Genomic DNA, 16099 nt, shown 5'->3' with positions numbered 1-16099 from the left:
CATGTATCAAATTTTTGCCCCATTCATTTGACTATGTTTAGTATATATTGGGCAATCTTGATCTTAACTTATGAGAATCCTTACTAGTAATACCAAAATGCAGCAATTTTGAGTCATAGTCAAAAATCTTACCTGTGAAGGTGGTTTTCATTACAGAATTGATTCCTCGCCTAGTATCAAGATAATATTTTATAATAAACTGTCCTAATGGAATAATTTTCCCCAAAAGTTATCTTCTGTTCTGTTTTCCCTGAACTGACTGTGCATCATGTTAAATGATAGGAATTTTTTGCTTTTTAAAGATGGACCATTTTTTCACACTCCTAAATACCCCAATTTTTTTAGAGTACAAAATGTCCTTATGAATTTGGCAACAGTTTTGCAAATTATCTATGTGTTAACAGTGTTGAATGTTTGTAGCGATGAGGTTATGATAATTGTCTTGTGTGTGGGCATAATGTTTGTTTAAATGATTTTAATAGAAACAAATTAGCCATCTTCATAATGGGTGTGAAGAGAACAATAAATTCTTGTCTAAATGTAAATTAGTTGTATAGTTATCTCGGAAAGACATATTGGGTTGTTTGCAAGTGTGAAAATATTATGTTGACTTTTTCAATTTGTGTTGTTTTCTGCTACACACAACTCATGTGATATGTTTATGAGGTTCTAGTTTAATGTTTAAGGTCAAAGTTAACAAAATCTTAATCCCTAGTCAATTTACCAGTGATCCTTAATTGTCAGCTATTTTGTTACGAGGTTGTTTGTAAAATTATGTTTTGGATTGTACCACCTGCCAAAGAATTGTATTTCTGCTTTCATGAATTAAAGTGAAAATATTTTGAATAAAAACTTAATTACATTATTTTAAAGATTTATCAATGTAAACTATTGTAAATACAACCATTGTTGGAATCATTGTCATCAGATCCATTTATTGACCAAATAAATGTCAGGAAACTTCTTACATAACTGTTTTTTTCCTTAATCGCACTTGGTACATATTTCTTCTTGGCATTATGTCCGTTGAAGTGGTCCTCTCATACAGCAACATTGGCATTTCTCCGTGCTGCATATCTGAAAACTCTCTCAGATGAGTTCAGTCTTGGGCTTAAATTTTGAACCCGCTCCATTTTTCCATTGTGTAAACGAAAGGCAGATTAAGGTCCTTGTTCAAGTGTCGGCAGGGTGGTGGTTCATTACTTTCTGCGACACTTTGGTAATACGTAATACCTCACAGTGATAATGTGTCCGAATTCTGTAATTCATAAACAAGTGGCTTTTAGATATTCATGAATTGTGTGTTGAGCTAGTGAAATAGAAACTTTGATGAGAGGTCCATGATCACCATATTTTCAATCTTTCCTGATATTACTGAAATAGAAAATGAAATTTCTTATTCCGGGACAAGTGTGTCTCTTTGAAATGTACATATGTAATTATAAATGTATTATAGTAAAAAAATAATGCATACAATGTGAAGATTTATATGAAACATTGATATCACAGAATCCAACATGATATTTGACAAAATATAAAAAATATTTAACAGGAAGGCTAACTTACAAATACACACAAAAAATCTTATTTTGTAAGCTGTAGCACAATATAATGTAATGGACAGAGGTAGGGGCCTTTAATCCCATATTCGGGCAGTTTAAAAATCATTATCTATCCTGTACAAATAGAAATTCTGTATGAATGAATGGGAAAAAAGACAGAAAGGTAATGGTAGATCTCATTTCTTTGTTTCTAGAAACTTTCTTTCATTATTACCTTCTGCACATCTCAGGATATTTTTTCTGCGATAGGCGAGTAATTACTTTCATTATGATATTTTTAGTTAGCACGAGTGACAACATATCTGAAAAAATGGCCCCAATCAGTATTATCTTATAAGATATTTAAATGGCATTGGCTTATTATTTGTGCCTAGTAACTGATAGCTTCAATACTCTATCTAAGTTAAGTGATTCCCTTTGTAACTGAAAACAATTCTTTAGTTGTGGTTTCTCAAGGTGGGGTTAGGAATTTCCAATGGCCCTGAATTATTACAGAGTAAAGACATAGATCAGCAGTGGGTACCATGGGCGCAGCCAAAAATTAAGGCTAGGGGGGATTTTAGGCTCAACTAATACTTTGGGGTGTTGGGGTATTGCATACCTGCCAGGGTAAGTGGGGGTTGCAGGGGCCCTCTAGAAAATTTTTAAGATTACCTAATGGTTCCAAATGGCGAGTTTTACGACTTTCTGAGGGATATTTGATTAATCCTAAGGCTTTGATTTAAGTAATACTAATCCATTAAGTAAAATGGATTAAATTTAAAAATTTCTCTGAGCTCTGGGAGGGTTTTAACCCCCAAATCCACCCCTCGCTGCACCACTGGTGGGTACTGACGTAAGTATGTATATACTGTCCCAGTAATCACATGTCATTTTTCATCTTTAATTGAGGAATTTTTTATCCATGGGCTAGGGCTTGAGCAGTGCAACTCCTTTTCCACCAGAAATCTGGCAACACTGGATTTAGTGCTTTCGTCCTTCCAACTTCCCTCAATTACTGTTTGGGAGAAACATTTTTACATCCGAAAATGAGTCGCTCGAGTGCTCCCTTGTTCTCCCCCTCCCCCCACTGTTGCATTCATCTCATCCCCCCAGAGTCCTCTCAGCATGGAACAAAGCCGCTTGGCCCGAGCTTAAGCATTCACTTTCACTACTTCCTTGGGCCCTCCTGGAGGGAGGGTCTCCCAAAGACAGCACAGAAGTCTTTTATGACCTTCTCCATGGTGTCATTGATAATATCGTCCCAGTTCACCTTCTATCCAAAAAAAGAGCCATCTGGCATTCCCCGGAGACAACTCTTGCCCTGAGAAATAAACTTAAGGCCTGGAAGCATTGGAGAAAACACCCTAGCCCCCCCTGTCCCATGCCTTGTTCGTTACACCATGGTGCCACACATGCTTCCTCATTCGCCGAGACTACAAAACCCACGTACGGGAAATTTCTATCGGAATTCATGACAATCAGAAATGATTCTGGACCCTCATTAATGCCAGAAGAAAGTCAAATGATCGCCCAGGTTTGTTCAATGAGTATTTTTGTGCAAACTTTAACTCTGCCCCTCCAACACTCCCTCTCCTGAAGCTTCAACCCGTATGTCACCAGTCCCTTTCATCCATCTCCACCAATCCTAAAGAAGTTCTGTCCTTTCTAATGGCACTGCCCTCATAGAAGGCCACGGGTTCCGACAATATTGGCTCCCTCTTTCTCTTTCGCACCGCCTACACCCTTTGCATCCCTATATCCATCCTCTTCAATAGGTTCTTCTCCATTGGCGCGTTCCCTGAACAATGGAAGAGCGCAAATGTCGCTCCAATTTTAAAATCTGGCCCAAAGCAGTCTTTGAAAATTATCGTCCAATTTCCATTCCACCTGTACTGTCCATTATTTTTGAGAGAATCATACATAGTCGTCTTCTTCACTTCTCCCTCCCCTACTTATCCCCCATTAGTATGGTTTCCTTCCCGGCGAGTTGTGTGTGTCTAACCTTGCGATACTGCACCACCATATTACCAACTCTTTTGAGTCTAACTCACAGCTCGACATTCAAAGTTTCTATCTCTGATCAACAGCTTCCTCAGTTCACGTTACCAATGGGGTATTGATTGACGGCATCTCATCCTCATACTTACGAGTTAAATCTGGTGTACCGCAGGGAAGGGTCTTTGGTCCCCTCCTATTCGCACTCTTCATAGACGATATTACTGATGGCATTAGCCCTTTAGCTGCAATGTTCTGCTGTACGCAGACGATTGCAAGATTTTCAAAAAGGTGGATCACCCCACAGACTCACATTCCCTTCAATCTGCTCTCAATTTTATCTCCGAGTGGTGCTCTTCTTGGCTGATGTGGGTCAACCCCTCAAAATTGGCATTGATGACATTCCTTTAAAAAGCAATCCCCTGAAACACTCTTACTACCTTATAAATAAGCCTATCATTCTTGTAACCTCCCACTGCGACCTAGGTGTGATATTTGATAATAAATACAATTTCAGGATCATTTTTCGATGATGCTATATCGACTATCAGACCTTCACGACCCTACCACTTGACCCCACACCTGAACAATTTTTTAGGATATATTCACCCCATACTGGGATACTGCTCACCAGTTTGGTCTACTGCCTGCCCCACTACTCTAAACTTGCTCAACCGTCCTGTCAACTTCTTTCTTACTGTAGCCCGCCATCGAATCCCCACACTCGGATATTATGCCTGTGACGCTATCCTTTCCTCCCTCAGGATCTTGAACATAACTAGCCGCCGTGTCTTATCAGATCTCATGTTTCTGCATAGAGTCTTTAGCGCTTCTCTCCAGACAAACGAAATTCTCCCTCTTTTCCGTCTCATGTTCCTCCCTGCCCCTTACGAAATAACTCTCTGCTTCACATTCTACGATTCCATCTCTCAATGTTCTCAAAAACATTAACATTCTTAAATGTAGTGCTCTGCATAAAAAATTCTTTTGTTTTTATAAACTCTAAATGCTGTGGAAGAAATATCATTTTACCGGCACCTTCAGTGTGTTAAGACAGAAACTGAAAACTGATATATCGGCACCTTGAACATCTAACATGAGTGATAATGTGGGTCCAAACGCAAAATTTGCTTTCGCCTGCTGGGGTTCCAATGATACAAAATTTTTGGGGTAGAAAAGAGTGTGAATTTTCTGCTTTATCTGGAGCACTATCATGCATTTGGTTTTCAAGTGAACAAATTCATTGATGACGTCTACAGATCCCTCTTGCCAACCAAGTGACGTCCAAGGGCTAGGCAGAGTAGATCACTGAAGTATGAGGTGGAGTTTCTGGACAACTGAGGTGTGAAACCCCAGGTTTGGAAGCATGAACAAGTCATTTACGATGGTCTTAAATCACTTAAGGCAGCTATTTGACCACAAGGGGTCATGAGGGGGTCAAAGGTTATTGAGATATGCATCCGACTTTGTCGGAACTCTGTGACCAACCATTGGTTATTAAGTGTGCCATAGACAATGACTCTGTACTCAGCTTCAAATTGCCCTTCAATGGTTATGTGGAGGTCATAGGTTCGTCAAGGTCAATCCAGACCTCAGGGACAACCGTTAATGGGTTTCTTAAGGTGCTCAATTTTAAGGTAAGATTCACCGATTGGATACGTTAACTTGATGACATACCTGCATTTTATTGGGGCAAAGGTCATTGAGGTATGTACTGGGACATTAGATGTTTGTATCATGATAATAAATGATAAGTTTTCCTGCGGGTGTAGTGCTATGGTCGAATCTTAAATGCGTAGCCTAAATTTCTGAAATTCAATTACGTGGTCTTAAGTTCCCTCTTCTCAATCATTTCCTCTTTCAGTTTTATGCATAAGTTATTCACCACAACTTCAGTGCGTTAAAATTAAAAAGCACAATTTTGTTGTATCATTTTAGCTTTTCAAAAATCCCATTTAAAAGCTCTAGGTCACAAATTCCACTTTCATTCATGGTTCATGAGCAGAGCCACCCAGAGGGGGGGGCAGACCAGGGGCACAGCTAGGAATTACGGCTAGGGGGGGTTTCAGGCGCAACTAATACTGGGGGACTTGGGGTATTGCATACCGCAGGTGTGGAGGCCCTCCGCCGAAAAAAATTAAGACGAACTGTTCAAAATGGTGATTTTTACAGCCTTCTGAGGGATATTTTATTAATCCTCACACTATTCTGTAAGCAATATTAATCCAATTAAGTAAAATAGATTTATCTTAAAAATTTTCTATGAGCTCTGGGGGGGGGGGGGGTTTATCCCCCGAAACCCCCCCCCTCGCTGCACCACTGGGGCAGCCTTGGGCCACTGAGTTTAAGGGGCTATTTCTATTTGGGGGAGGAGGGCCTCACACCCAAACTCAACCCAAGAAGTCTGTGGGCGGCCCTGCTCCAGAGGAAGGAAGGTCACATATCAGTATCTTCAATTAATGAACTTGAGGTGCTGTTACGTACTTCAATTCACATAGTTTCAGTCATAAATTTGCTGCCATTCAATTAACGGATGGATTATAAACTTGTATTGAATGAACTCTCTTGATGCTATTGTCTCCAACTGACTACTACAAAAGTATTTTTTCTTCGTTGCCTACATTCACCATGCAATCTACCAAAATTCAATGTACCATGCCTTCCATACTAAATACAAATTAATTTACGTCACAAATGAATGTGTCTCCAAGTATACCTTGGGAAATTCACCAACCACACCTTTTTAAGTACGTGTGAATTTCATCATATTTTAAGGTGTTGTGTAAACCAATTTATTTCAAAATAGTAAAAATAATGATCATTGGGTTTGACATCATGGATTACTATTGACTTTAAGATTTTTCTCTCCATGGAAAAAAGGCCCTCCTCCAACCTTACTTGGTGCAAAAGGATGATTGTTTGTTATTTGATGACTAAAGATGGTAATATTTGACCGTCTAGGACCCTATAGGATAAGCGATGATTAGAAACCTCTTGATTGCTGTGACCTCTGCAATTGATCCATATCCTAGTAATTTTTAGCTTTTAACCAACGGCTCAGCACAAACCATTGTGCCACCCTAAAACTCTTGCAGGTCATTCAGTTCACTTTACCAATTGGATGGACCTTACCTTTATGTATTATAATTATATGCTGCTATTCATTGTTTTCTTATCTCAGCGTATGGATTTCCTCTGTTCATCCTACCCTCGAGGGTAGGAAGATCTTCCTCCTCCTCCATATAATGGTGTATCTAATTTGATTAGATAATGTATGGAATGAGGTAGGTAGATCAGTGGAATGTCAGTGTTCTAGTTTAGTGCTTCTTCCATGCATTAAATTCATAAAAAAATTCAAATTTGTAGGTTCAATTCCTCAATTCCTTTTGTAACTGCCAGGATTGACACTCCTTTGTTCAAATACCTGTGTAGCAACACATCCCATACACCTAAATGTAAAATGAGTTGGTAACCCCAAAATAGAATCTTAATTCCAATGGGGTACCTATGTTCCAAATTGTACATGCATGTACTACTAAAAACTGTATGTATTTGAGTGTGGAATAAATATTTTTATAAATATAATATAACTAAGCTAATATTCAAACTCTGATACTGAATAGAGATGATAGAGAATATGTACATGATATGAAAACATCATCTACATCACCACTGATTCTTAACGTAAGTGCAGTGTGAGAGCTTGTTTTTCAGCTCAGCTTTTCTCAGATCACATGTACCTATGGTAATTTAAAAGTGGTGAATCAAAAGCCAAGTGTAAAATCATCAATTCCTAGGGATGCACTTAATGCTATGATCATGTGTTATATCGTTTCTATCTTATGCAAAACTAAGATGACAAATTTTATATCTAGCAAGGTAGTTATGCAATGATACTTCTAAAACCATGCACTTAATCAGCAAAATGAAATAATGGTTGCACACCACAGAAGGCTAGCAATATTTACTGTTGTGGATGTACTGGCTCCAATTCATGTAAAATAATTTGACGAAACACACCTTGAAAATTTTTCTGTGCACTATATAAGAACAAATCCGTGCTCCTACATGCTCAAGGAAGCATCCCTCTGCATACTTTTCTTGATAGCTGCAGAGGTGAACAGATGATGTCCCTTCTTAGATATCACAGAAGTTTCATTTGAATATCATTGCAATGAACTGAAGCTTCCTGTCATCGCTCATGAAAAAGTACCTGCAGATGCTAATAGTGGAAGACTTTGTTAGTACGTTTCTTGGATAAGTAACTCTACAGAGCTTGTTAGTAGCACAAAAGTAATGAAATTTCCCTAAAACATACTCCTCTGGATTTCTGAAGACGTTTTTGATATTTTACTGACAGCTAATGATAACCAAATTTGTGAATTTAATTTACTTTCTCATTTCTATTTTCATTTGATGGGCCACTTTCTGTTTTTGATGTTTCTGTTGGTAATAACTGTTGGGATGAAGATTTACTTTCTTCATTTGATGTTTCAGTTGGTAATGACTGTTGAGTTGAAGATTTACTTTCTGCATTTGATGAATCAGTTGGTAATGACTGTTGAGATGAAGATTTACTTTCTGAATTTGATGTTTCAGTTGGTAATGACTGTTGAGATGAAGATCTGCCATTTACTTCATTTTTAGCAGGAGGAGCAGTTAGTTGATGATTTTCACTGGAAAGGATGGCCTTTGAATGTTGTGGTGCAGCTTCAGCAGTGTTCTCATTGATAGTGGGAAGATAAACTTGTGAATTATTCAGAAGTTCATCCTCCTTCCTCTGTCGTTCGTTCACGTTCAAATTTGTAGAAACCCTAGCTATTAAATTTCTGTTTGTACCATGTACAGAGTTTTCCAAATAAAATACTACTTTGCATGTCTGATTTGTCTCAGAAAAGTTGCAATTTATGTCAAAAATTTGGAGGCTACAATTGCCAGGATCAGGAAAAGGAACTTCCACATGAAAAACACCAGGTGCCTGACCTATTGTACAAGATTGATTTGCAAACACATGTGGATGACTCTCTGGTGAGACTGGTGTTTGTTTCTCGGCTGCAGTTGATTGTAACTGACCTTGCATTCCTGCTACAAACTCATGGTAACCTTGATCATCATGTGGAGCTCCGGTTCTTTCATCCAGAGGTGCTAAAGATATGCAATGGCGTATGCTGGGGAGAAACATTGAGTTGTGAAGAGGTATTGCATTTCGCTGCACTGGATGCTGAGGATAAAACTCTCGATTCGATGTCAACGGAAATACATTTTGGCCCAGCACATTATTCTGCATCTGATGATTGAATGGATATTGCCCTTGAACTGGTGTTGTGAGGGATCCTGCATCTTGACCAAAATTATTGTGCGGTGGTGAAATTTGATGAAATGGGCTGAATCGCTGGAGTTCTGAAGGCTGTAAGGGAAATCCTAAGGCTGGATTAGACTGGTATTGTAAATGTTGATTATTTTCCGGAAAAAAAGGCTGTTGATTCGTTGATGGAATATATTGGTTATAGATTTGGCCATCTTGTCCATAAAAAGGAGGAGGTTGCGGGAAAATATAACCAGGCGCAAAAGGTGACCACTGAGCTGCACACGCGGTCACGGAATTTGGGTCCAACGCTGTAGACGGCACAAACGAATTATTTGCGAAGGATGAAGCCGCGAAATCTGAAGAATTTCCATTGAAATAGAACGCTATTAGAATAGAGAAATACAGGCAACATAAAAATATTAAGAGAATTTACGCCATGTCAACTCACCTTGTCCGAAAGGGTTTTCATCTGCGAAATGCCTGTTATTCATTCCTCCAAAATTTACAATGAATGTTTGTCAACAATGACGTCATGCAGTGCGGGAGACGCCAGACATTGGGGCCTATTACGTAACTTTTACTACAACAATGTAGTGTTTATGATCTTGGAGTATGAGTATGGTTGGTAGTATCATGACCTATACTCCAAGATCATAAACACTACATTGTTGTAATAATAAGGAAGGTCAGGAGAAGAAACTGTAACTTTTACTCGGAGCTAGAGCTATCTGTAACTCCGCCCGGATTTGTTTTGATTTGTAGCTCCAACCCTATTACGTACCGGCAGGAGTTACGAGAAGTCTCCGAAAGAATGCGGAGCTACAGTGGCTATGGAAAATTCGGAAAGCAAATCTCCAGAAATGAGTCAACCAATAGGAGCTTAGGTATCCGATGTTTCTGAGCAGACGGGTTTAACGTGAATTTCGGAATGGAGTCCCAAACTTGTATTTCGTAATTTAACGTGAAATCCGTGAAATAATTAATATAAACTACATTGTTGAAATGTTTATACTTTAAAGCTTATTCATATACAGTTATATGTCATCCAATGTATGCAGTCATTCATTTATCGTCGAATCCAAACCTATTCTCTGCCCATGTTGCTATTATGGCAATGAATACAATTTTAGATACCGGCAAAGGTCGGAGAAAATGAGCAGGAAGCAGTATGTGGTGCTCACTAATTTTATGAGTGACCACAGAAGCTTTGTCCTTGGCGTATTCCAAGGAATAAACGGGGAGGCAACAATAAATAAAATGTGGGGTGACTAACCTTAATATTTCATCGACAATTAACAAAAATGTGCTACTGAGATTGACAGATGCCTACAAAGAACGAAGATATTTGCACACACACCGACATATTTTTTAATACCAATAATGAAAATAAAAATGCCTTATGAAAACTCCAGCCCGATTTCCTTCGCTTCTCATCTGTCATTTGTTGATGTCTGCTGTCGGAATCTGAAAGATAAGGCAATGGATCGACCAATAAACATATATTGGGGAAGGATGATGAGGGTGTTTGCGGAGTATGTAAGAAGGAGGCATCTGACATTAGAAATGAGACGAATAAGGGTTTCCCACAATCCGATCGAATTAGATGAAGACCATTTTCCAATGTTTTTCAGAGTGTCGAAACACATTTTTCAATATCTCTGCCGGTCTCTGGGACCCACACTAAGGAAACGCAGAATAAGAAGATTCAACATTACACACGCCCATAGTGATATAATGAAAACTCTTCAATAATATTTATCTGTTTTTCCACGCTTAGTGATATTCTGCGTTTCCTTAGTGTGGGTCCCAGAGACCGGCAGAGATATTGAAAAGTGTTTTTCGACACTCTGAAAAACATTCGAAAATGGTCTTCATCTAATTCGATCGGATTGTGGGAACCCCTTATTCGTCTCATTTCTAATGTCAGATGCCTCCTTCTTCTTACATATATGTATACTCCGCAAACACCCTCGTCATCCTTCGCCAAATATATGTTTATTGGTCCATCCATTGCCAAATCCTTCAGATTCCGACCTTCCGACGGCAGAAATCAACAAATGACAGTTGAGAACCGAAGGAAATCGGGCTGGAGTTAACATAAGGACGGGTCAGAAGCCTGCGTTATTCCAGCCCCGAGATAGCTCCAGTTCGCAACTCCTATCGGAGTTATTTTGACTACTGTAATCGCAAATTGAGCTATGGCAGCCATCATAACTCTTATAGCTCCATAGCTCCGGAGTTATGACTTACGTAATAAGCCCCATTGCATGGGAATACAAAATTTAGAATCACTGATAACAACCCTAGTAGCACAAGAAATGTTGAGCATATGCTCAGATTATGTCAGGGAAATATGTTTTGCACACAACATTAGCATATGCTGAAAATATGTTCAGCAGATGTTTAAAACCACATGTTTTCAACATATGCTCGAAATATTTCCAGCATATGTTCAGACGATGTGTTGAGCATATTTTCATAGAAATATGCTCCACATGTGTTCAACGAAATATGTTGAGCATATGTACGTAGACATATGCTCCACATGTGTTCAACGAAATATGTTGAGCATATATACGTAGACATATGCTCCACATGTGTTCAACGAAATATGTTGAGCATATACTCGTAGACATATGCTCCACATGTGTTCAACGAAATATGTTGAGCATATACTCGTAGACATATGCTCCACATGTGTTCAACGAAATATGCTGAGCATATTTTCAAGAAAATATCTATGCGTTCTGAGAAATATTTCGTCGACAAATCAGCGATCAGGATTCGAATACTGCATGCTAGTTTTATAATTAATGTAAAGGAATATATCTAGTTCTAGTTTATTCTAATTCAAGTATATCAATTCATAATTTTAACCAAGGCCCTGATTTTAACACTTTTAAAACAATTGAAGAGCGAGACGCATGCGTCGACGTTGTTGTGTGTGTTCATGTTGCTATGATTTCATTGCTCCAATCGCACGTTGTTTACGTTACTTTATACAAGAGGAGAGAGCCCAGTTACCTCGGAATCATCTAGAAGCATGAAATGTAAGTACATTGGTAGATAAATATATGAAATTACTATTTTACAATTAGTACTAACTGTTCTTGTGTGATATCGTAAAAGTTCTCAATCGCTGTTTATGAACGGATGAATGTATGATATTACTATTTTAGTTCTAACTGTTCTTGTGTGGTATGGTAAAAGTTCTCAATGGCTATTTATGAACTGAATTGTGGTCGTAAATGCCGTATTAAGTTATTCCTGCCCAATGTAAATACTTGGATCGAATATGATGCATGTAACTGAGTGAGTGCGAAAATGTTCGATCAAAATCAATCATAGCCACAATAAAATGTGAAGGAAGTAATAAATTCTTGGTCAAGGCTTAGAGCCTGTTCTAATTTCGTTTGTGAATCTATTCATAAACTCTTTTTTTGTTCATGCTAATATTGTAACAAGGCCATAAAATTATGATAACGGCAGCATAATTCATGAATGCTAAACTAATCGCTGGATGATGAATTAGCCCTCTCTTTCATGGTATCATTTTGAGGCATAATTAACTAATTTGTAACCAAGTATCATTAACGAACTTATTTTGTGAATAACTGTCGCAGCGAAGTGCTAACAGTAAATATGAGTAGTCTCGACTAGGAATCATGTTAACACAGTTGCACTCTGATATGAGGGAACGAAGCAAAGAATTGGCATAGGTAACCCATGCGGGGATGGCTCAAAAGGTGTGCATGATACGTACTATCGTTAGTTTTTTCCATCAGATTACTAAAAATTTACTTTAGCACTTAGGCGATTCACTCAGAAGTAAGGGGACAAAAATAATCGAGTTGATTTGCAGTATCTACAGTATTCCTGTGGTTCGTGCCTCAAATACTAACCAAATCTGGCATATATATTGCTTGGGTTTCACGGATTTCAAGACATACACCATATGCCCATTGGTATTTATAATTTCATGGACAATTAGAGACCAAAGTCACATAATGTGTATCTTAAGCGATTTTTTATGGAATATAAGGCTCCACATTATAGTGGAATTAAATTTAATGTTGTCAATTGAACCGTTTGTTCTGTTAAACATGATATTCTCAGGTTCATCATAATTTTCTTGCTTTCCAAATTTCATTACATATTTTAAGCAATGCAAAATCTGTTAATGAGAAATGTCTGTTTAGTCATGCAAAAAAATGACATTTTTATTTTTTGAAGAACCTCGAGGTTCTTCAAAAAATAAAAATGATCATCACCCTCTTGCATGGAAATGAATCGGTGTCTTAAAATGTTCATGACCTCACTAATCTATTAGTATTATCTTCATCTAGCACTCAATAATTGTATTATGATGATGAACTTACATGGAAATGTATTGTAGGATTATTGATATTTAAGACCAATGTATATACACTAGCTGACATGAATAACTTTTACATTACATATTGTGTGAACTTATGATGCAATACTTCCCTTACTGCTGCTTCCTCTCCTTAGTCTGTCTCATGCAAATTTTAAATTTTGCAACTTAATGTTAATTTACCATTCATGAAAGATGTCAATATTCACCATTTTCAGGTTAAAGAAGTAATATTTTTTGCTGTTTAGTGGATAAATATTGATTTCTGTTTATTTTAATCTACAGATGCTCTCCACTCTTGTCTTATGTTTAGCAGTGCTGATAAATGTGCCTTTCTTGAGTTAACTGGGGAGTGGCTACGATGGTCGTGCTGCCTGAAGAAGACTGAGAGAAATCAAGGAAAAGAATAGGCTTGAAATATTTGTTGATAATGTTAAATGCTTATGTTTTTTTATTAGAATAAATCTACTTCATTATCAAATTGCAGAACTATGTCATACTTGATTCTCCTATTATATCCTATGTAATCCATTATCTACCAATTGATTACATATTCCGTAGGAGCTCCATCAAAGGATAAAGTGGCAGTAGACTTTAATAATTACAAATAATTTGGGCTAAAGCATTAGTGGCTCATGATACCACCTATGTATCAATATTCTTATTAATGATACTAAAACATGCCTTAGCCCTTTTCCTTGTTCCTTCAATCTTTCGTACGTTGTAATCTAGCAGTGTGGGGTGTAATGCTTTCAGAAGCACATGTGCAGTGGAGCTGGTGAGAGCTGTACGATGACAGGGCTAAAGAGGATGTTGAAGGGTTAGACAACATGAATGTTTTGCAGGCAGTCGCTATTACCCAAATGTACCTTTCACCCTTGCCTACTCATACAATTTCGTCACAGGAAAAAGGTAATAATGACTTCATCCCTCTTGTTTGCCCTTCTCTCTCCATCCTCTTTTCTGGATTGTCTTCGTAAACCCTTTGTACACCTTCCGTGGGAGTTTCCCATCCTGACCAGGCAGCATTGCTGCCTACCACTGACTTGCCTCTTCTGCCTATCATCAGACAACTCTCGTTGGCTCAACTTTAGGAATGATCCGTGATAAAATTACGGACATTATATGGCTAATTAATTACATTATTTGGAATGCATAAAATTTTCATTGTTTTCAAACAATAGAAGTGGGGAAATCTCAGTTGAACAATTTGTGGGAGACTTTTTTTTTTCAGAGATTCACTTATTCCTTGCTGTTCCTTATGGTTGATTAACCATTTTATTTTGCAATATTTTCAGCTTTTCTGAAAGGCATCACATGTAACTAAAACTTTATTGCTTCTCATAGTAGAAGGTTAATCTATTTTTTATGTAATAAGTTTCAGGGTGTAGTACTCCCTCATGACTATCTCATGTGTAGGATTTGCTCTTAAATCACTATGGGATGTAGACTGTTAAGATGCAGCAGCAATTAAGTTGGTAATTAATTAATCTTTGGTCATTATAAGGATGTTGGATCAGAAGCAGGATCATGGTTATTTCCTTCTGATAATCAGTACCATCGATGCTTTATTCTGTCGAATGCTTATCATTTATAAATTTTAAATTAACATTGGCGATTTCAAATCCTTGACCAAATTTAGTTGTATTAATGATTAAACATTTTCAATTTAAAGTGCTAATCTGATAACTTGAGTGAATGCAATGTGTAGGTCTGACATCATGCCCTAAGTCCACAGTGAAAGGCAGGAGCGGTAAAAAGGAGAGAATTTGTGCATCTATAGGTATTGCAAGGTTGTAAGGGAATACTTTTCATAAGGGGGATAAATGGATGCAACCTCACCCTAGTGAAAATCTCCATAGGATTTCTTTGTCCTTTAGTAATTTGACAATGGGAAATGATTGTTCCTATAGGAAAATTTTAGGTTCCTATGGGAAAATAAAATTTTCCTGTAGGAACATAAAAATTTCCTATAGAAACAAATGTTTCCCATTGTCAAATTACTATTGGAAAAAAAAAATCCTGTAGATATTTTCACTAGGGTATGCTGAGCATATTTTGGGAGAATGATGGGCATATGTTAAAAACATATGTTGGGCATAATTGGATACCATGCTGAGCATATGTTAAAAACATATGTTGGGCATAAGTGGGTGATATGCTGAGCATATGTTAAAAACATATGTTGAGCATGTGTGGAAAATATGCTGAGCATATGTTGAAAACTTGTGTTGAACATATGTTGAGCATATGCCTTGCCGGACATTTACATATGCTCAGCATGTGCTCAAATTATGTTGAACACATCTTACATATGTGTTGAAAATGCCCTGAGCATACTCGGAACACAAATTGTGCTACTAGGGAAGGCAAACAACGATAGTGATGGCAAATTATGCCTCATTTTTCGTGTTTAATTTTTCAGCATCAAAGAAATCATGATAAATTGACGTTGCCCGGGTGAGCTGATAAACGATATGATGTATATAATGCCAATTCCACACCATTCCAATCTCATCACACATTAAAATAATAGTACCACTCATTGCTATTTATAAGCACCAGTATAACTTAAAATTACCGTCCTTGAATTTAATTAAAGCATGCGATTGAACGGGGAACGTAATTTTAGGTGGCGGGTAACGCTGTCGTCTAACATTATAGGTATACGTAAGCTGCGGTCAGCTGTTTTTATCAATGAAGCAGAAAGTCTTAACTATAGGTTTAAAGTTACCTTCGAGATGTGACATAAGTAATTTGATATCTTCATTAGCACTATTGAAGGAAAGTATGCTTTCATTAATCATCATATATGAGATATGAGGACGTCTAGATAGATGGCTGCCTCCCCCCTCCTTCAGTATGTCTATACCGTCT

The 16099-nt window shown here is 37.7% G+C and overlaps 1 protein-coding gene across 4 annotated transcripts; it reads right to left on the bottom strand.

Moving 5' to 3' along the window:
- Positions 1-26: 26 nt before the first annotated feature.
- Positions 27-9400, bottom strand: LOC124167047. Of its 4 annotated transcripts, XM_046544819.1 has the most exons (6): positions 9296-9400; positions 7858-9203; positions 7560-7761; positions 1777-1864; positions 1567-1676; positions 27-1374 (listed from the first exon to the last, which is right to left on the bottom strand). In XM_046544819.1, the coding sequence occupies exons 1-2, from the start codon at positions 9336-9338 to the stop codon at positions 7924-7926; spliced, it is 1323 nt and encodes a 440-aa protein (XP_046400775.1). In that variant the 5' UTR covers positions 9339-9400; the 3' UTR covers positions 27-1374; positions 1567-1676; positions 1777-1864; positions 7560-7761; positions 7858-7923. The 4 variants fall into 4 exon arrangements, with proteins under 4 accessions (XP_046400775.1, XP_046400774.1, XP_046400777.1 ...); XM_046544818.1 differs by having other exon boundaries at positions 7560-9203; XM_046544821.1 differs by lacking the exons at positions 1567-1676; positions 1777-1864 and having other exon boundaries at positions 7560-9203.
- Positions 9401-16099: the final 6699 nt, after the last annotated feature.

Source organism: Ischnura elegans, chromosome 10 (assembly GCF_921293095.1).
Source record: "Ischnura elegans chromosome 10, ioIscEleg1.1, whole genome shotgun sequence".
Taxonomy (NCBI): Eukaryota; Metazoa; Arthropoda; class Insecta; order Odonata; family Coenagrionidae; genus Ischnura; species Ischnura elegans.
The sequence above is the reverse complement of the archived record's forward strand: the minus strand, read 5'-3'. Positions and strand labels throughout refer to the sequence as shown.